The sequence below is a fragment of the Syngnathus floridae genome, unplaced genomic scaffold (genome assembly GCF_059516105.1).
Source record: "Syngnathus floridae isolate MCC-2025c unplaced genomic scaffold, RoL_Sflo_1.0 HiC_scaffold_47, whole genome shotgun sequence".
In the NCBI taxonomy this organism is placed as follows: domain Eukaryota; kingdom Metazoa; phylum Chordata; class Actinopteri; order Syngnathiformes; family Syngnathidae; genus Syngnathus; species Syngnathus floridae.
In genome coordinates, this window is record NW_028284076.1 from 105556 (window position 1) to 127516 (window position 21961).

Here is a 21961-nt window from a genome sequence, read left to right on the forward strand (position 1 = left end):
CTGAGGAAAGGCTGCTGTCACATAAGCAGAATGCGAGAGCGTGCGTGGACGTGCGCGTTACCTTCTCGGCTAGGGTGAGAAGGGTCCTGGCGTGAATCACGACCACCTGCTCCTCGTTGGTGAGATTCTGCAAGAGCCCAAAGGCACAGCGTCAACAAGCTTCTTTCAGCGCAAAGCCTTCCAAAAGTCACATTTGAGCCGCCGAGTCTCGTGGAGTGCGAACATAAGGAGTTCGACATACACTTACGGCGTTATAGCCCAGGATGTCCAGCTTCTTCATCAGATCACTGATGACGATGTCCGGGGGAAAGGCGCAAGGAGCAATGTAAGGTGTTCTGGGACCTCGGGTTAAGGTTAGGGTTGCGAGGGACGCCTTACGTACGCTCACGCCCTCGGCCTCGCAGTAGATCTGCAAAGGGCTGAGGCCGTCTGGGAAACGGACTTGCAGAAACTTCAAGACGGGGGAGCGCCACTCCCTCTCCTGAAAGGCAGAGGCATGCATCCGTCCGTCCGTCCGTCCGTCCGTCCGTCACATCTCTGGCCTCAACACGCTTGTGCGAGTCTTCCCACCTCCAGCTCCAGGATGCGGAACTCAAGCAGTTCGTTTTGGTCTCGGATATCCTGGATGTGCTCTTTCAGACGCGCTTCTTCCGCCTCCATCCGCCTGACCTGAAAAGACAGTCAGACCTCATCTGCGGGGCTTCCCGACAGGTGTGACGCCAAGCGACTCCGCCCAGCGCCTTTCTTTCCGTCACCTTTTCGGCCAACTGCTGATTGCTCTGACGCAGCAGCTGCTTCTCCTCCACCCACTTGACATTCTAGAAGAGACAAACGCGTGGACAGCTTTGGAATGTTGTGTCATTTTCATCCACAAATTCTTTGGTTGACTGGAAAATGACATTTGCTTTTCTCCGCATTTTCCCAGCCACGTTCGGGGGGGGGGGGGGGGGGGGGGGGGGTTGGTCCAGTAATGCCAGACGGATGAGTGACTGAAGAATGTAGCTATTTTGTCTGAGAAAAAGGTGTGCTCATTGATGAGCTTACCTGTCCTTGTTGCTTCAGCGCTGACTCCAGATCTGCTACTCTGCTTTGATAGTGACCCATTTCTACCATCAGCTTTTCTCTGGTCTGAAAGGAGGAGGAGGGAGGCTCCTCCTCCTCCTTTCAGACCAGAGAACACCCGAGGCTGGGTGAGAACGGGGAGGCTGCGACCCGGCCGGGGGTTGCGGGAAGGGGCGCCACCTTGATCTCCTTCTCGGCGTCGTAGTCCCCTTTCGCTGGTCTGGGCTAGCAGAGCGTAGGCTCGTTGCAGCGCTTGATATTCTTGCGTCAGCTGGCGGTAGCGAAGCTCCGCCTCTTCATGCACACACCAATGCAACACAGCACTAGTACCAGAATCAGTCAGACCGGCGACAAAGCACCCGCGACGCAAAGACGAGTCCGATTCCAGGCTGAAGAGGAATGTTTGGTGTCAATACGCTGGCAGAAATGGCGGGCTACCTCTTCGGGTTCCGTGTCGGGGGTTCTGTCGGTGTGAAAAGACAAGGACGATCCGTCCGAGTCCACCAACACGTCTTCGTCGTAGCCGTAAAATGTTTCGATGACCTGCGGGCGCGGAAGCAAACATCTCTCTGAACAAACTGAAGCGACACCTCACGATGAATCGACGAGAGGAACGATAGCGAGAAAAAGGCCATTTCATCTTGCGCAACACCAAGCAGCCGCAAACAAACAGACTCACCTTGCAGGACCTCACGCTTTGTTCCTCCTCAGAGATTCTCGACGTCGGTATCGTAGCAGCAAATCTCTCTCCTGTCGACACAAATAATCCGCCTTTGAGATTCTTTGGATGCAAAGGGAACGAACGGCTCCGGCGCAGAAACAAACGCGACTCACAATGACATTTCTGACATGAGCTCCTGTCTCCAGAGCCTGAAAAACACGTCACCGGCGATGATTGGAGGGACGCTCGTCTTTTCCAAAAGTGACAACTACAGGGTGTGTCAGGGTTTTCCAGATTATCTTTATCGTATCATTGTGTTGCTTTGACTTTGACTGCGACCTGTAATAAATAATATTATTTATCCCTTATTTATCCCTATCGCTTATCCCTTCCTACACAAAGTCGTAAAACACCCCTTGCTATGTTTTGACTAGAGGTCAAGGGCTTCCTCTATTCAATCCACTCTTACACCCACCCTGTTTCTCTTAATTAAAATGCTCGTGCAGGAGCCGAGAGTCAGACTTCATTCGTACAACGGATGGACTCTCCACCTGCAGGTGTCCAAAAGAACTTACTTGTCTCCCGTGTGGTTCTTGCAAAATAAGTTGGAGCGAGCGCAACTCTAACAGGGTGCATTTTGCCACTAGCTGCCTACGGACAATGACGTCGCGCTCGCGGCTCATGGTTGACGGGCTGAGCAGCCGGGCAAGTCCGTCGTTTTCAGCGCACAGCGAGTGGCAAAGGCGCTGACAAAACGGGAGCTTTGAGCTGCTGAAAACGGCAAAACAAGTCTAAAGCGTGTTCAAACGCGTGCGCACAATGCTCCTGCTTGAAAGGTCGGAATTTAAGGGGCCAATTTTTTGGATGGCGGCCGCCGGCCAAGCTTTGGACGGAAAAGGTTTCCTGGCGACAGCGAGCGAGCGCGGCGCTGCCGTACGTGCACCGAGTCGCCTGCCTGAAGACCTTGGACAAGTCGTCGATGATGTGCCGCTGCTCCACAACTTGAAGGAACTCCATTTCACCGTCCTGCTGGCCGCAACCGCGGTCCAGGTCATTGAGCGAACTAGGCCTTCTCTGTGGAACACAAATGCAGTGGACTCTGTTGGCACGCCGCCATTGTCCGCGTCGACTTACCAAGCTTGCCATCTCCTCGTTCTCCTGGGTGACAAAGCGCACTTTGTTTTCAAGGCGACACAGCACCAGCGAGAGTTCTTCATTCTTCCTGCTCAGGCGTTTGTTTTTGTACAGGAGTGGCAGAAACTGGCTTTCTGTTTCTCTCAGTCGCTTTAGCTGCAAGCATGAAGTGCGGGATGTGAAAGACGCACAACACGCGGGCCAGAACGTATCCATTCCTTTTGCATCGGTTTGAACGGAATCGTGGCTTTGGCTCCCAATAAAAGACATCTACCAGGCAACCGACTCGCTGCGCCGCTCAACTAATAAGCAAGCGCAATGGGTGCCTCGCTGGATGGCGCGCATCAAACGTAGCGCAAACCTTCAAGCGTGCCGTCAATAAATTACCAGTTCATTGCGCTCTTCAGAAAGCAGGGCGTTTCGATCCTCCAGTTTCCTGATGACTGCGCTGAGCTCAGCGATTTTCAGATGAAACCGTCGCGTGTCCCGATCCTCCTGAGACTGAAAACGCCCCGCAACACACACACACAAGCACTCGTTCAAAGTTCAAAACTGTTTTTGTGCTACCTTCCTCCAGCAACGAACTAAGTCATGCGTACTGCAAGTGTGTGATGAGGTGGCTTACGCAATGAAGAGGATTGCTAGTAGCGGCGTTGACCCCACTTCCAGGGTAGTTTAGGCCCGCCCTTTGGGAATCCCTCAGGGCAGCGATCTGCTGCTCGGCAGCCTGAGTCTGCAGCTGAAGGCGGTGGACGTGGCCGGCCCCAGGGCTTCATCCAAAACACTAACCGCTCTGTCTTTCAGCTTGATCTCATCCGTCTGGATGTACAAACGGGGAGCGCTCAGGCAGGCGGGCAAACTCATTTGCCAGAATTGTGACAAAAACAAAGAGAGCAACCGGCCAATTTTTTTCTTGAATCGACTAGAACACCTTTGCTGTGACAAAAGCGAAGCGAGCAACCGGACATTTTCTTCTTGTGAAATAGAATAGAATAGAATGCCTTAGGTGTCATTGCACTGCAGGTATACAACGAAATTGGGAACATAGCCACGCACCGCGCATCTGATCAGTCCTACCAGTCGGCGGATCTCCCTCTCGCAGTCTCTCTTGGTTCGGCTCAGCTCCTCCCGATGCTGGTGATGAGCCGATCGGAGCTCGGCCGCTCGGGACTGCCAGGCCTGCTGGGCCGCTGCCAGGGCTTCTTCCGCGCTCCTGGTGGAGGCGACACCGCTCGGTCTCCCGACACCGCCGCGTCTCCTCCACCTCCGCCAGCAAAGCGCCCCCCCTCCTCACCTGAGCAGACATTGCGCCACACCGGGCCGTTGAGACCGCAACGGAGCGCCGCGACGCTTACTGGGGACAAGCTACACAATACGGTAGCGGCCGCATCGAAGCCCGACGTGGCGTGCGGATAGTCAGACACGGATAGAGCGGATCACCTTGTCCATGGAGCCGTCCCTCAGGCTGAGGACCAAGGCATTCAGTCGCTGGATCTCTCCATCTTTGATTTTGATCACTCTCATCAGCTCCATTTCATGCTGCCGCAGTAATGTCTCCCTGGTAATGGCTAACTCTTTCTGCTTCTCCTCATGGAGTTTGCTTTTGAGTTCCGTCATGGCGGCGGTGGCACGGTGGTGCTCCGCCCGCAGGTCCTGACTTCTCTCTCTCTCCAGACAGCTGACCTGACATGACTTAGACTTAGACAAACTTTATTGTCATCTTGTCTGCACATGGTGCATACAAAACGAAATTCCGTTGCATACGTCTTACAACAAAGTAGTGATATTGCAGTTGAATAGAAGTAACATATCCTATGAAAATATATATATATACATATATACTATATATATATATATATATATATATATTAAAAATAAGTATAAAGTGCAGCAGTGATAATTATGCAATAGTGCAAGTAGGCAAAACAGTATTCAAGAGTGTGCAGAGGAATGCTAAACCATGTATTAAACTTCTATTTAAAGGGTTTATACAAGTTCAGTAAAGTTGGTAGTGCGAGATAGTGCAAGATAGAGGTCCGTAGTGTCATAAAGTACAGTTCTGTGAATGTGTGATGCAGAGTTCAGTTTAGAGCTCAACAGTTCTAGTGTTCAACAGTCTGATGACAGCAGGGAAAAAGCTGTTGCAGAACCTGGTGGACCTGCAGCGGATGCTGCAAACCTCTTCCCAGAGGGCAGCAGGGAGAACAGTCCATGGTGGGGGTGTGATGGGTCATTGATGATGTTACGGGCACGGGACATGCAGCGCTGAGATGAAATGTCCTGAATGGAGGGAAGAGGAGCCCCTATGATCCTCTCTGCTGTCCTCACCACTCTCCTCACGTTCTTCCAATCGGAGGCGGTGCAGCCTCCACACCACACAGAGAGACAGCTTGTCAGAATGCTCTCTATGGTGCTCCTGTAGAACGTCCTCATGATGGGTGGGGGCAGGTGGGCTCTCCTCATCCTCCGCAGGAAGTACAAGCGCTTCTGTGCCCTCTTGACCAGTGCCGTAGTGTTCATAGTCCAGGTGAGGTCTTCTGTGATGTGGACCCCCAGGAATTTGGTGGTGCTGACCACCTCCACAGCTGAGCTGTTGATGATCAGTGGAGCGTGGTGAGGCTGTTTTTTCCTGAAGTCGACGATGATCTCCTTCATCTTCTCCTCATTCAGGATCAGGCTGTTTTCTCTGCACCAGCCCACCAGCTGCTCCACCTCCTCTCTGTAGTCCAGGTCGTTGTTGTCTCTGATGAGCCCCACCACCGTTGTGTCGTCTGCTGACTTCACGATGTGATTGGTGGTGAACCTGAGGACGCAGTCGTGTGTCATCAGGGTGCACAGCAGGGGGCTCAGGACGCAGCCCTGAAGGGAGCCTGTGCTGAGGGTGATGACATCAGAGGTGTTCTGTCCGACCCGGACTGACTGAGGTCTGTTGGTGAGGAAGTCTAGCAGCCAGTTGCGAAGGGGGGTGTTGAAGCCCAGGTGTTCCAATTTTCCTACCAGATGCTGTGGGATGATGGTGTTAAACGCTGAGCTGAAGTCCAGGAACAGCCTCCGCACATGGGTGTTCTTCTCCTCCAGGTGAGCCAGGCTCAGGTGAAGAACGGAGGAGATGGCGTCCTGAGTGGAGCGGTTTTGCCGGTCGGCAAACTGGAACGGGTCAAATAATAGGGGGAGTCTGGAAACGATGTGACCTTTAAGCAGCCTTTCGAAGCACTTCATCATAACCGGAGTCAGTGCAACAGGCCGGTAATCATTAAATGAGGTGATTTGAGGTTTCTTCGGCACCGGAATGATGGAGGCAGTCTTAAAGCACGCCGGCACTGTGGCTTGGCCCAGCGAGGTGTTAAAAATGTCTGTGATGACCCCAGCCAGATGACTTGCACATTCCCTGAACACACGCCCAGGAATGTTGTCGGGGCCAGGGGCCTTACAGGGGTTGACTCTCCTCAGGGTCTTCAACACATCGGCGGAGTCAAGGCAGAGTACCTCCTCTTCCTGATGGGGGACAGTTTTAACTGCTGGAGTGCCGTTTAGTGCCTCGAACCTCCCAAAGAAGTTATTTAGACCATTTAGAAAGTCAGCATCAACTACACCCACCGGGGGGGGGGAGGGTGAGTTGTAGTCTGTAATCGCCCGTATGCCTTGCCACATACTCCTGATGTTTTTGACGTCGTGGAAACGATCCTGAAATTTTCGACTGCGGTCTCGCTTCGCTATCCTGATGGCACGGTTCAAGTTGGCTCTCGCTGTCCTCAGTGTCTCCTTGTCGCCAGACTTGAAGGCAGAGTTCCGCGCTCGTAGCGTTTGACGTACCTCCTCAGTCATCCAGGGTCGTTGGTTGCCCCGGGTGATGATATTCTTAGTGGTGCTGACGTCCTCGGTGCATTTGTTGATGTAGGCTGACACAGTCATGGCACACGCATGTCTAATCTACATCGGGAAAACTGGGAGGGAGGGAGGCAGGCAGGGAGGCAGGCAGGGAGGCAGGCAGGGAGGCAGGCAGTGTCTGTCTGTTGAGGTTTTCACCTTGTTCTTCTCCTGCTGAAGTTCTAACTGGACGTCCATCAGTTTGGTTCTCAGCTCGTCATTGGCGGCCTGAAGGGCGTCCGTTCGCTCCGCCTTGGCCCGCCCTGCCGGAGCTCGTTTGGACATCTCTTACTCGAGTCTCGCCCGGTCGTCAGTCAGAGATCACAACATTTGTACCTGGAGAGCACAAACGCAGCGCTGTTTTCCACTGGCTTCGAACTCAACTTCAATCGGTACCGTAACTTACAACATCATAAACATAGAACTAGCTTGACTTATTCATTGAATAAATGCATTTGGTTCTTCAAAACTGCATCACGCAACATAGCGTGACCGAGACGGCCGTTATCCACCTGCGTGAAGTTATTTGGTGAAATGAATGAGATGTTTAAGACACCATCGTTCTGTCTCTATGTAGATGAAGGTAAATAATCGATTGCTGAAGGTCCAAAGGTGTTGTGATAAACAAATAAACATATTAGTGATTAGTGACATATTTGTGATAAACATATTAGGCAGGATAATCACATATGTTAACGTGACTGCCCACACTGTATTTATTTATGGTTATTTGTTAAATCGAGTACTGTTAGACATGAAATAGGAAGTGTTTAACATAAATGGAAGACGAAAGGGGTACTCACCATTGTAGCTCCTGCTGGTCAATGATACGAGCCTCTTCTTGCAGTGGAAAACATACAGCCAACAAACACCGTGGAACCTAAAGGAATGAAATTAAACATTAACATTTAGCCTCAACCAACATTCACAGATACAACGCAACGCAAACTACACAAACGTAAATCTTTTTAAACACAATGAGTTGTACTTACCGTGTACGCTCTAGACGGTCCACTTGCAAGCGGAAAATAAAGATATTTCTGTTGATAATCGTCGTGTTTGTATCCGGTGTCTCGCTCAAGGCCATTGCGCCCACAGATTTGGATTTTGGCGAGAGTTCAGCCTATTGACGTCATTTCCGCGGTGTAATACCCGCATATCTGAAACGGCAAAGTTAAGAGTAGAGTTAAATAAAGTTTTTAGTCAACGCAATAATTTACAACCGTTGACCAGTCGAAATAATCGTCGAAATTTGGCGTCTGTGGCTGGAAGCAGACGCCGAGTTCGACATTCCTCCCAAACGCCACACTCCCTTGCTTTTCAGGGCTAAAAAAAAACAGTTGTAATTACCTTGTACGCTCTAGACGGTCAAGTTGCAAGCTGAAAACAAAAATATTTGCCTTGTTAGTCATCGTGTTACTAACAGCTGTGTCTTGTTTGCCAGAACTGCCGCTTTCCTACTTCCTGTTGCAAGCCACGCCCACGGATTATAATTTTGCCGTGAGTTCCGCCTATTGACGTCATGTCCGCGTCACATGACTGCGACGTAATATTATCTAAAACTGTTTGTGCGGTATTGTGTTGTTCTGTGCGGTATTGTGTTATTCTGTGCGGCGTCGTGTTGTTCTGTGCGGCGTCGTGTTGTTCAGTGCGACGTCGTGTTGTTCAGTGCGGCATGGTGTTGTTCAGTGCGGCATGGTGTTGTTCAGTGCGGCATGGTGTTGTTCAGTGCGGCATAATGTTGTTCAGTGCGGCATAATGTTGTTCAGTGCGGCATGGTGTTGTTCAGTGCGGCATGGTGTTGTTCAGTGCAGGATGGTGTTGTTCAGTGCGGCACGGTGTTGTTCAATGCGGCATGGTGTTGTTCAGTGCGGGATGGTGTTGTTCAGTGCGGCATGGTGTTGTTCAGTGCGGCATAATGTTGTTCAGTGCGGCATGGTGTTGTTCAGTGCGGCATGGTGTTGTTCAGTGCGGCATGGTGTTGTTCAGTGCGGCATGGTGTTGTTCAGTGCGGAATGGTGTTGTTCAGTGCGGCATGGTGTTGTTCAGTCCGGGATGGTGTTGTTCAATGCGGGATCGTGTTGTTCAGTGCGGGGTGGTGTTGTTCAGTGCGGGATGGTGTTGTTCAGTGCGGCATGGTGTTGTTCAATGCGGCATGGTGTTGTTCATTGCGGGATGGTGTTGTTCATTGCGGCATGGTGTTGTTCAGTGCGGCATGGTGTTGTTCAGTGCGGCATGGTGTTGTTCAGTGCGGCATGGTGTTGTTCAGTGCGGCATGGTGTTGTTCAGTGTGGAAAGGTGTTGTTCAGTGCAGGATGGTGTTGTTCAGTGCGGCATGGTGTTGTTCAGTGCGGCATGGTGTTGTTCAGTGCAGCATAATGTTGTTCAGTGCAGCATGGTGTTGTTCAGTGCGGCATGGTGTTGTTCAATGCGGCATGGTGTTGTTCACTGCGGCATGGTGTTGTTCACTGCGGGATGGTGTTGTTCAATGCGGGATCGTGTTGTTCAGTGCGGCATAATGTTGTTCAGTGCAGCATGGTGTTGTTCAGTGCGGCATGGTGTTGTTCAGTGCGACATAATGTTGTTTAGTGCGGCATAATGTTGTTCAGTGCGGCATAATGTTGTTCAGTGCGGCATGGTGTTGTTCAGTGCGGCATGGTGTTGTTCAGTGCGGCATGGTGTTGTTCAGTGCAGGATGGTGTTGTTCAGTGCGGCATGGTGTTGTTCAATGCGGCATGGTGTTGTTCAGTGCGGGATGGTGTTCTTCAGTGCAGGATGGTGTTGTTCAGTGCGGCATGGTGTTGTTCAGTGCGGAATGGTGTTGTTCAGTGCGGCATGGTGTTGTTCAGTGCGGCATGGTGTTGTTCAGTGCAGGATGGTGTTGTTCAATGCGGGATCGTGTTGTTCAGTGCGGCATGGTGTTGTTCAGTGCGGCATGGTGTTGTTCAGTGCGGCATAATGTTGTTCAGTGCGGCATGGTGTTGTTCAGTGCGGCATGGTGTTGTTCAGTGCGGCATGGTGTTGTTCAGTGCGGCATGGTGTTGTTCAGTGCGGCATAATGTTGTCCAGTGCGCCATAATGTTGTTCAGTGCGGCATGGTGTTGTTTAGTGCGGGATGGTGTTGTTCAGTGCAGGATGGTGTTGTTCAGTGCGGCATGGTGTTGTTCAATGCGGCATGGTGTTGTTCAGTGCGGGATGGTGTTGTTCAGTGCGGCATGGTGTTGTTCAGTGCGGCATAATGTTGTTCAGTGCGGCATGGTGTTGTTCAGTGCGGCATGGTGTTGTTCAGTGCGGCATGGTGTTGTTCAGTGCGGCATGGTGTTGTTCAGTGCGGAATGGTGTTGTTCAGTGCGGCATGGTGTTGTTCAGTGCGGGATGGTGTTGTTCAATGCGGGATCGTGTTGTTCAGTGCGGGGTGGTGTTGTTCAGTGCAGGATGGTGTTGTTCAGTGCAGGATGGTGTTGTTCAGTGCGGCATGGTGTTGTTCAATGCAGGATCGTGTTGTTCAGTGCAGCATAATGTTGTTCAGTGCAGCATGGTGTTGTTCAGTGCGGCATGGTGTTGTTCAATGCGGCATGGTGTTGTTCAGTGCGGGATGGTGTTGTTCAGTGCGGCATGGTGTTGTTCAGTGCGGCATAATGTTGTTCAGTGCGGCATGGTGTTGTTCAGTGCGGCATGGTGTTGTTCAGTGCAGGATGGTGTTGTTCAGTGCGGCATGGTGTTGTTCAATGCAGGATCGTGTTGTTCAGTGCAGCATAATGTTGTTCAGTGCAGCATGGTGTTGTTCAGTGCGGCATGGTGTTGTTCAATGCGGCATGGTGTTGTTCACTGCGGGATGGTGTTGTTCAATGCGGGATGGTGTTGTTCAGTGCGGCATAATGTTGTTCAGTGCAGCATGGTGTTGTTCAGTGCGGCATGGTGTTGTTCAGTGCGACATAATGTTGTTCAGTGCGGCATAATGTTGTTCAGTGCGGCATAATGTTGTTCAGTGCGGCATGGTGTTGTTCAGTGCGGCATGGTGTTGTTCAGTGCGGCATGGTGTTGTTCAGTGCAGGATGGTGTTGTTCAGTGCGGCATGGTGTTGTTTAATGCGGCATGGTGTTGTTCAGTGCGGGATGGTGTTGTTCAGTGCAGGATGGTGTCGTTCAGTGCGGCATGGTGTTGTTCAGTGCGGAATGGTGTTGTTCAGTGCGGCATGGTGTTGTTCAGTGCGGCATGGTGTTGTTCAGTGCAGGATGGTGTTGTTCAATGCGGGATCGTGTTGTTCAGTGCGGCATGGTGTTGTTCAGTGCGGCATGGTGTTGTTCAGTGCGGCATAATGTTGTTCAGTGCGGCATGGTGTTGTTCAGTGCGGCATGGTGTTGTTCAGTGCGGCATGGTGTTGTTCAGTGCGGCATGGTGTTGTTCAGTGCGGCATAATGTTGTCCAGTGCGCCATAATGTTGTTCAGTGCGGCATGGTGTTGTTTAGTGCGGGATGGTGTTGTTCAGTGCAGGATGGTGTTGTTCAGTGCGGCATGGTGTTGTTCAATGCGGCATGGTGTTGTTCAGTGCGGGATGGTGTTGTTCAGTGCGGCATGGTGTTGTTCAGTGCGGCATAATGTTGTTCAGTGCGGCATGGTGTTGTTCAGTGCGGCATGGTGTTGTTCAGTGCGGCATGGTGTTGTTCAGTGCGGCATGGTGTTGTTCAGTGCGGAATGGTGTTGTTCAGTGCGGCATGGTGTTGTTCAGTGCGGGATGGTGTTCAATGCGGGATCGTGTTGTTCAGTGCGGGGTGGTGTTGTTCAGTGCAGGATGGTGTTGTTCAGTGCAGGATGGTGTTGTTCAGTGCGGCATGGTGTTGTTCAATGCAGGATCGTGTTGTTCAGTGCAGCATAATGTTGTTCAGTGCAGCATGGTGTTGTTCAGTGCGGCATGGTGTTGTTCAATGCGGCATGGTGTTGTTCAGTGCGGGATGGTGTTGTTCAGTGCGGCATGGTGTTTTTCAGTGCGGCATAATGTTGTTCAGTGCGGCATGGTGTTGTTCAGTGCGGCATGGTGTTGTTCAGTGCGACATAATGTTGTTCAGTGCGGCATAATGTTGTTCAGTGCGGCATGGTGTTGTTCAGTGCGGCATGGTGTTGTTCAGTGCGGCATGGTGTTGTTCAGTGCGGCATGGTGTTGTTCAGTGCAGGATGGTGTTGTTCAGTGCAGGATGGTGTTGTTCAATGCGGCATGGTGTTGTTCAGTGCGGGATGGTGTTGTTCAGTGCAGGATGGTGTTGTTCAGTGCGGCATGGTGTTGTTCAGTGCGGAATGGTGTTGTTCAGTGCGGCATGGTGTTGTTCAGTGCGGCATGGTGTTGTTCAGTGCAGGATGGTGTTGTTCAATGCGGGATGGTGTTGTTCAGTGCGGGATGGTGTTGTTCAGTGCAGGATGGTGTTGTTCAATGCGGCATGGTGTTGTTCAGTGCAGGATGGTGTTGTTCAGTGCGGCATGGTGTTGTTCAATGCGGCATGGTGTTGTTCAATGCGGCATGGTGTTGTTCAGTGCGGCATGGTGTTGTTCAGTGCGGCATGGTGTTGTTCAGTGCAGCGTAATGTTGTTCAGTGCGGCATGGTGTTGTTCAGTGCGGAATGGTGTTGTTCAGTGCGGCATGGTGTTGTTCAGTGCAGGATGGTGTTGTTCATTGCGGCATGGTGTTGTTCAGTGCGGCATGGTGTTGTTCAGTGCGGCATGGTGTTGTTCAGTGCGGCATAATGTTGTTCAGTGCGCCATAATGTTGTTCAGTGCGGCATGGTGTTGTTCAGTGCGGGATGGTGTTGTTCAGTGCAGGATGGTGTTGTTCAGTGCGGCATGGTGTTGTTCAGTGCGGCATGGTGTTGTTCAGTGCGGCATAATGTTGTTCAGTGCGGCATAATGTTGTTCAGTGCGGGATGGTGTTGTTCATTGCGGCATGGTGTTGTTCAGTGCGGCATGGTGTTGTTCAGTGCGGCATGGTGTTGTTCAGTGCGGGATGGTGTTGTTCAGTGCAGGATGGTGTTGTTCAGTGCGGCATGGTGTTGTTCAGTGCGGCATGGTGTTGTTCATTTCGGCATAATGTTGTTCAGTGCGGCATAATGTTGTTTAGTGCGGCATGGTGTTGTTCAGTGCGGGATGGTGTTGTTCAGTGCGTTATAATGTTGTTCAGTGCGGCATGGTGTTGTTCAGTGCGGGATGGTGTTGTTCAGTGCGGGATGGTGTTGTTCAGTGCGGCATGGTGTTCAATGCGGAATGGTGTTGTTCAGTGCAGGATGGTGTTGTTCAGTGCGGCATGGTGTTGTTCAGTGCGGCATAATGTTGTTCAGTGCGGCATGGTGTTGTTCAGTGCGGCATGGTGTTGTTCAGTGCGGCATGGTGTTGTTCAGTGCGGCATAATGTTGTTCAGTGCGGCATGGTGTTGTTCAGTGCGGCATGGTGTTGTTCAGTGCGGCATAATGTTCAGTGCGGCATAATGTTGTTCAGTGCGGCATGGTGTTGTTCAGTGCGGGATGGTGTTGTTCAGTGCAGGATGGTGTTGTTCAGTGCGGCATGGTGTTCAGTGCGGGATGGTGTCTTTCAGTGCGGCATGGTGTCGTTCAGTGCGGCATGGTGTCTTTCAGTGCGGCATGGTGTCGTTCAGTGAGGCATGGTGTTGTTCAGTGCGGCATGGTGTTGTTTAGTGCGGCATGGTGTTGTTCAGTGCGGGATGGTGTTGTTCAGTGTGGCATGGTGTTCAGTGCGGCATGGTGTTGTTCAGTGCGGTATCGTGTTGTTCAGTGCGGTATCGTGTTTCTCAGTGCGGTATCGTGTTGTTCAGTGCAGTATCGTTGTGTTGTTCGTATTGTGTTTAACACTTAGCCTCTAACACTTAGCCTCTAACACTTAGCCTCTAGCATCTAGAAGGTAAATAAATAGGAAGGAAGGACTCACCGGTGACGTCTTCGCCCACGTCCAAGCGTTGTACTTTGTATTTTCATCCTTCTGACAGTGGAAAACATAGCCAACAAACACCGTGGAACCTAAACGAATGAAAGAAAACTATCATTTGGCCACAACCAACATTCACAGATACAACACAATGTGACGTGCGGGGTTGAGGTTAAAGGTTGAGTGAAGGGCCCTCGTTTTAAACTACTTTTTTGAAAAGGATTGGGAACAAGTAAGACGTATTTAATTTATTTAATGGGAAGTAGTAAGAGCTATTGAATTTAATCTATGTATTATATTCTATTGTATTGTATTCTGTTGTATTCTTTTGGATTGTATTCACACTAACCCCACTAAAACTTCAGCCCACAAAAACTCGCCTCTGGCGCCTAGCCTCTGGCACTTAGCCTCTAACACTTAGCCTTTAACACTTAGCCTTTAACACTTAGCCTTTAACACTTAGCCTAGAAGGTGAATAAATAGGGTTAAAGGTTGAGTGAAGGGACCTCGTTTTAAACTACTTTTTTGTAAAGGAGTGGGAACAAGTAAGACGTATTTAATTTATTTAATGGGAAGTAGTAAGACTTATTAAATTTATTAATCTACTTTTCTTCCCAGGCAAAATTTGATGTGCTGCAATTCCAAATTTCCAAAGTGAATGAAGGAATGAAGTCCTTTAAATTATGATTTTGTATAAATACTAGGCATTAACACAAAATCGACGGCACAAAATGGGCAGACTTTACTTGTTTGAAAAGGACTGGTTACAAGACAGACTTTTTTAATTTATTTAATGGGAAGAAGACTTATTTAGTTTAATTGATCTATTTTTGTTCCCTGGCAAAATTCGATTTGCTGCAATTCCAAATTTCCAAAGTGAATGAAGGAAAGAAGTCGTTTAAATTATGATTTTGTTTAAATACTAGGCATAGACACAAAATCTACGGCACAAAATGGGCAGACTTTACTTGTTTGAAGAGGACTGGTTACAAGACAGACTTTTCTGATTTATTTAATGGGAAGAAGACTTATTTAGTTTATTTAATCTATTTTTGTTCCCTGGCAAAATTGGATTTGCTGAAATTGTATTTTGCCAAATCTTGCCTTGAGACCTGATAGGAAGTATTAAACGCTTAGTTAAATCAATACAAGTTGGTAATAAGAGCGAGTAATGTTGGTTGAACCGATGAATGAAGGTTGAAAGCAATTTAAATTATGACTTTGTATAAATACTAGATATTAACAGAACATCTACTGCGCGAAATGGGCAGAGTTTACTTGTTTGAGAAGGAGTGGCTTATTCAAAACTAAGATTTATTTAATCTGTTTGTTCCCAGGCAAAATTGGATGTGATGCAATTCCAAATTTCACCACATGATGGTGCCCAATTTTGACTTCATAGGACATATTAAACACTTAGCTTGTTATTATGTTCAAGGTAATCAGATTTGTTTATTATTCTAATGGCCTCTTCAAAACTATTCTGGATTACTACTTTGGATCTATTCTACATTACTTGGCAACAACATACTCTGTAACAGATTAGGCAGTATAATCATATCTGTTAACTTGAGAGTGCCCACACTCAATCTACTTATCGTGATGTGTTAAATCAATTACTGTTAGACATTATTTGTCTGATAATCTACCAAATCTTTGAATTGAAGAATTTGTGATTTAATTAATAGCTTGTTGTTATGTTAAGGGTAATCAGACTTGTATATAATTCTAATGGCCTTCTTTTGAAAACTATTCTGAATTACAACTTTGGATCTTATATTACTTTGCAACAATCTACTCCGTGACAGATTAGGCAGTATAATCACATATGTTAACTTCAGTGCCCACACTGTATTTATTTATGGTTATTTGTTAAATCAAGTACTGTTAGACATGAAATAGGAAGTGTTTAACATAAATGTTATGGCTACTCACCATTGTAGCTCGCTCCTGGTCAATGATACGAGCCTCTTCTTGCAGTGGAAAACTTGCAGCCAACAAACACCGTGGAACCTAAAGGAATGAAATTAAACATTAACATTTCGCCTCGACCAATTTTCACACGTACAACGCAACGCGGCTACACTTCTGCTATTACAAACGTAAATCTCCTTAAACACAATGAGTGTTACTTACCGTGTACGCTCTAGACGGTCCAGTTGCAAGCAGAAAATAAAGATATTTCTGTTGATAATCGTCGCTGCTCAGTGGCTCACGGCCATCGCGCCAACAGATTTGAATTTTGGCGGAGGTTCGGGCAATTACGTCATATCCACGGCACATGACTGCGACGTAATACCCGCTTATCTGAAACGGCAGTTAAAAGTAGAGTTACATCAAGTTTTCTTGGAACCTAAACGAATGAAAGAAAACTATCATTTGGCCACAACCAACATTCACAGATACAACACAACGTGCGGGGTTGGGGTTAAAGATTGAGTGAAGGGCCCTCGTTTTAAACTACTGTTTTGAAAAGGAGTGGGAACAAGTAAGACGTATTTAATTTATTTAATGGGAAGTAGTAAGACTTATTAAATTTATTTAATCTACTTTTCTTCCCAGGCAAAATTTGATGTGCTGCAATTCCAAATTTCCAAAGTGAATGAAGGAATGAAGTCCTTTAAATTATGATTTTGTATAAATACTAGGCATTAACACAAAATCGACGGCACAAAATGGGCAGACTTTACTTGTTTGAAAAGGACTGGTTACAAGACAGACTTTTTTAATTTATTTAATGGGAAGAAGACTTATTTAGTTTAATTGATCTATTTTTGTTCCCTGCCAAAATTCGATTTGCTGCAATTCCAAATTTCCAAAGTGAATGAAGGAAAGAAGTCGTTTAAATTATGATTTTGTTTAAATACTAGGCATAGACACAAAATCTACGGCACAAAATGGGCAGACTTTACTTGTTTGAAGAGGACTGGTTACAAGACAGACTTTTCTGATTTATTTAATGGGAAGAGGACTTATTTAGTTTATTTAATCTATTTTTGTTCCCTGGCAAAATTGGATTTGCTGAAATTGTATTTTGCCAAATCTCGATTTGAGACCTGATAGGAAGTATTAAACGCTTAGTTAAATCAATACAAGTTGGTAATAAGAGCGAGTAATGTTGGTTGAACCGATGAATGAAGGTTGAAAGCAATTTAAATTATGACTTTGTATAAATACTAGATATTAACAGAACATCTACTGCGCAAAATGGGCAGAGTTTACTTGTTTGAGAAGGAGTGGCTTATTCAAAACTAAGATTTATGTAATCTGTTTGTTCCCAGGCAAAATTGGATGTGATGCAATTCCAAATTTCACCACATGGTGGTGCCCAATTTTGACTTCATAGGACATATTAAACACTTAGCTTGTTATTATGTTCAAGGTAATCAGATTTGTTTATCATTCTAATGGCCTCTTCAAAACTATTCTGGATTACTACTTTGGATCTATTCTACATTACTTGGCAACAACATACTCTGTAACAGATTAGGCAGTATAATCACATATGTTAACTTGAGAGTGCCCACACTCAATCTACTTATCGTGATGTGTTAAATCAATTACTGTTAGACATTATTTGTCTGATAATCTACCAAATCTTTGAATTGAAGAATTTGTGATTTAATTAATAGCTTGTTCAGGGTAATCAGACTTGTATATAATTCTAATGGCCTTCTTTTGAAAACTATTCTGAATTACAACTTTGGATCTTATATTACTTTGCAACAATCTACTCCGTGACAGATTAGGCAGTATAATCACATATGTTAACTTCAGTGCCCACACTGTATTTATTTATGGTTATTTGTTAAATCAAGTACTGTTAGACATGAAATAGGAAGTGTTTAACATAAATGTTATGGCTACTCACCATTGTAGCTCGCTCCTGGTCAATGATACGAGCCTCTTCTTGCAGTGGAAAACTTGCAGCCAACAAACACCGTGGAACCTAAAGGAATGAAATTAAACATTAACATTTCGCCTCGACCAATTTTCACACGTACAACGCAACGCGGCTACACTTCTGCTATTACAAACGTAAATCTCCTTAAACACAATGAGTGTTACTTACCGTGTACGCTCTAGACGGTCCAGTTGCAAGCAGAAAATAAAGATATTTCTGTTGATAATCGTCGCTGCTCAGTGGCTCACGGCCATCGCGCCAACAGATTTGAATTTTGGCGGAGGTTCGGGCAATTACGTCATATCCGCGGCATTTGACTGCGACGTAATACCCGCTTATCTGAAACGGCAGTTAAAAGTAGAGTTACATCAAGTTTTCTTGGAACCTAAACGAATGAAAGAAAACTATCATTTGGCCACAACCAACATTCACAGATACAACACAACGTGCGGGGTTGAGGTTAAAGATTGAGTGAAGGGCCCTCGTTTTAAACTACTGTTTTGAAAAGGAGTGGGAACAAGTAAGACGTATTTAATTTATTTAATGGGAAGTAGTAAGACTTATTAAATTTATTTAATCTACTTTTCTTCCCAGGCAAAATTTGATGTGCTGCAATTCCAAATTTCCAAAGTGAATGAAGGAATGAAGTCCTTTAAATTATGATTTTGTATAAATACTAGGCATTAACACAAAATCGACGGCACAAAATGGGCAGACTTTACTTGTTTGAAAAGGACTGGTTACATGACAGACTTTTTTAATTTATTTAATGGGAAGAAGACTTATTTAGTTTAATTGATCTATTTTTGTTCCCTGCCAAAATTCGATTTGCTGCAATTCCAAATTTCCAAAGTGAATGAAGGAAAGAAGTCGTTTAAATTATGATTTTGTTTAAATACTAGGCATAGACACAAAATCTACGGCACAAAATGGGCAGACTTTACTTGTTTGAAGAGGACTGGTTACAAGACAGACTTTTCTGATTTATTTAATGGGAAGAGGACTTATTTAGTTTATTTAATCTATTTTTGTTCCCTGGCAAAATTGGATTTGCTGAAATTGTATTTTGCCAAATCTCGATTTGAGACCTGATAGGAAGTATTAAACGCTTAGTTAAATCAATACAAGTTGGTAAGAAGAGCGAGTAATGTTGGTTGAACCGATGAATGAAGGTTGAAAGCAATTTAAATTATGACTTTGTATAAATACTAGATATTAACAGAACATCTACTGCGCAAAATGGGCAGAGTTTACTTGTTTGAGAAGGAGTGGCTTATTCAAAACTAAGATTTATGTAATCTGTTTGTTCCCAGGCAAAATTGGATGTGATGCAATTCCAAATTTCACCACATGATGGTGCCCAATTTTGACTTCATAGGACATATTAAACACTTAGCTTGTTATTATGTTCAAGGTAATCAGATTTGTTTATCATTCTAATGGCCTCTTCAAAACTATTCTGGATTACTACTTTGGATCTATTCTACATTACTTGGCAACAACATACTCTGTAACAGATTAGGCAGTATAATCACATAGGTTAACTTGAGAGTGCCCACACTCAATCTACTTATCGTGATGTGTTAAATCAATTACTGTTAGACATTATTTGTCTGATAATCTACCAAATCTTTGAATTGAAGAATTTGTGATTTAATTAATAGCTTGTTCGGGGTAATCAGACTTGTATATAATTCTAATGGCCTTCTTTTGAAAACTATTCTGAATTACAACTTTGGATCTTATATTACTTTGCAACAATCTACTCGGTGACAGATTAGGCAGTATAATCACATATGTTAACTTCAGTGCCCACACTGTATTTATTTATGGTTATTTGTTAAATCAAGTACTGTTAGACATGAAATAGGAAGTGTTTAACATAAATGTTATGGCTACTCACCATTGTAGCTCGCTCCTGGTCAATGATATGAGCCTCTTCTTGCAGTGGAAAACTTGCAGCCAACAAACACCGTGGAACCTAAAGGAATGAAATTAAACATTAACATTTCGCCCGGACCAACATTCACACGTACAACGCAACGCGGCTACACTTCTGCTATTACAAACGTAAATCTCCTTAAACACAACGAGTGTTACTTACCGTGTACGCTCTAGGCAAAATTGGATGTGATGCAATTCCAAATCTATCTGAAACGGCAGTTAAAAGTAGAGTTACATCAAGTTTTCTTTTTTAATCAACACAATCATTTACAACCGTTGACCAGAAAGAATCGTCGAAATTCGACGTCCCCCACAAACGCCACGCTCACTCGCTTTTCAGGGCAACAAAAGTACTTCTTTTTAAAAACGATGAGTTGTACTTACCGTGTACGCTCTGGACGGTCCAGTTGCAAGCAGAAAATAAAAATATTTCTCTTGTTAGTCGTATGTTACCATCCGCTGTGTCTTTGTCAACATCGCCGCCATTTTCCTACTTCCTGCTGCGAGCCACGCCCACGGATTTAAATTTGGGCGGAAGCTCTTTCCATTGGCGTCGTTTTCGCGTATAGCAAATCCGATTGGTTGGGAAGGGGGCACGGTTATGCAGCCGAGGAGTCCTGTGATCGGTGGGATGTAAAGTAGGCGTCGACGTCACGTCCGCGTCACGTGACCACGACGTGGCAGACGTCAAATAGCAACCGCTGTTTTGTTTAGTAGACTTACAGTTGTTATGCATTGACATAATGGCGCACACACCAAATAGATTTAAATAAATTAAATAATTCTTCTGCCCACTCTCTTTTAAACAAGTTAACTCTCCCCGCGGATTTGAATTCCGGCGAAAGTTACGCCCATCGACGTCACGTATGTCACGTGACCACGACGTGGCAGATGTCATATAGCAACCGCTGTTTTGTTTAGTAGATTTACAGTTGTTATGCATTGGCATAATGGTGTGCACTCAAAATAGATTTAAATAAATTAAATATTTCTTCTGCCTACTCCCTTTTAAACAAGTTAACTCTGCCCACGTCCATTGACGTCTTGTCTGCGTCACGTGACCACGACGTAGCGACGTCATATAGTAACCGCTGTTTTGACCAGTAGACTTAGTTATTATGCGTTGACATAATGGCGCACTGGTTAGCATGGCCACCTCTTAAGCATGATGATGCGGGTTCGACGCCTGATCAATGTTAGCATGGAGTGAGCTGAAGTGCATGGCGCTGAAGATTTGAATCTTTGAAATGCGCTGAGGTCTGACATATCAGGCAGAATGGTTTGCCATCACGTTCAACAAAAAATAGAAACTTTCCCACTCTGATTAAAACGTCCTGTGTTCATCTACGTATTTTCGTTTTGCTGTGCATCTTTTCCCTGCCATTTCGAGAGCCCAATTGACACTCATAGTTTAAAGAAATGTGTTTGCCCATCCTACTTTGTGGAATTTCACCACATGCGCTTTTGACCAAAATACCAAATTGAACTCAAGTGAAGCCAACACGCACAACCCCCCCCCCCCCCCCCCCCCCCCCCCACACACACACACACACAAATGTTGATATGAACATAAAAGAGCCGCATGCGGTTCGGGAGTTGCGGCTTGGCCAAACCTGTACTATACAACTTTATTTGTATAAAATTTTCACAACAGCTGTCACACAAACAAAGCGGGAAAAACCGAAGACGTGCGTGTTCCGCCCACGCTGGATTTATTTGCACCTTTGAAAAGACACCGTATTGCCGCAGATGTGGCAAAGAGTACTTTTGGGCATCTGAGACGGAAGGATGTCCAAAGCATCACGTCACCTGCTCTGGTAGGCATGGTGGTGGGACGTTGAGGTCAACCGCTTTGGGGTTGGCTGACTCTTTGATCGCAGGATGCCACACACTTGAAGACAGAAGCAGAAAAGCAGAGCTAAATGCAAAATGTACTCACCGGTGACTCCAATTTTTTTCCCCCCTGAAGAAACAGCTGGACGGGTGGCCCCGGCTGGCCAGTGGGACTCTTGTTATTCTGACCCTTTTTAGTGCGCGTTTGGGGCAACAACCGTTTTTTGTGGCGCTCTCTTCTGGTTCAAAAGTGCCCTGCATGTGAATTTGCTTTTCCTGCCTTCTGATTGGATGAGCGCCGGTGTGACGCGGTGCCTCTGTCACCGTGGCGGGGGGTATACGTTGGCATCGGAGCGTCTGCCAACGTCTGAGACCGGCTGGCAGTGTATCGGAGGTGTCGAGTGCGGTGCCGCTGGAGCTCACTCACCAGCTGGTGTTAGGGCCACAGAATGAAGGCCAAGGAGAAGAATAGAAAGAGAAACAGAAACTTCTCCTCCAATTGTTTGATTTGTCTCTTCTGAGCTTCGATGAATTCTTTCAGCTCTTTGTTCCTCTAGGACGGACAAATGGAAAGTGGCATTCAAAAGCCAGTAAGCGTGCAAGTAAGTGCCGGGCTGGCTTTGGGCCCTTAC

General features: G+C 46.5%; 1 protein-coding gene and 1 long non-coding RNA gene across 4 annotated transcripts; both read right to left on the minus strand.

The window, feature by feature from the left end:
• Nucleotides 1-310: 310 nt before the first annotated feature.
• LOC148378383 (janus kinase and microtubule-interacting protein 3-like) lies at nt 311-7046 on the minus strand. 3 transcript variants are annotated; one of them, XM_088367937.1, is made up of 3 exons: nt 6884-7046; nt 756-818; nt 311-669 (listed from the first exon to the last, which is right to left on the minus strand). In XM_088367937.1, the coding sequence occupies exons 1-3, from the start codon at nt 7007-7009 to the stop codon at nt 544-546; spliced, it is 315 nt and encodes a 104-aa protein (XP_088224063.1). In that variant the 5' UTR covers nt 7010-7046; the 3' UTR covers nt 311-543. The 3 variants fall into 3 exon arrangements, 1 of the variants encoding a protein (XP_088224063.1); XR_015855937.1 differs by lacking the exons at nt 311-669; nt 756-818 and adding an exon at nt 3941-4112; XR_015855936.1 differs by lacking the exons at nt 311-669; nt 756-818 and adding an exon at nt 6188-6801.
• LOC148378384 (uncharacterized) lies at nt 950-1808 on the minus strand. The gene is made up of 3 exons (XR_015855949.1): nt 1742-1808; nt 1501-1605; nt 950-1356 (listed from the first exon to the last, which is right to left on the minus strand). It is a non-coding gene; the product is annotated as an uncharacterized LOC148378384 (long non-coding RNA).
• Nucleotides 7047-21961: the final 14915 nt, after the last annotated feature.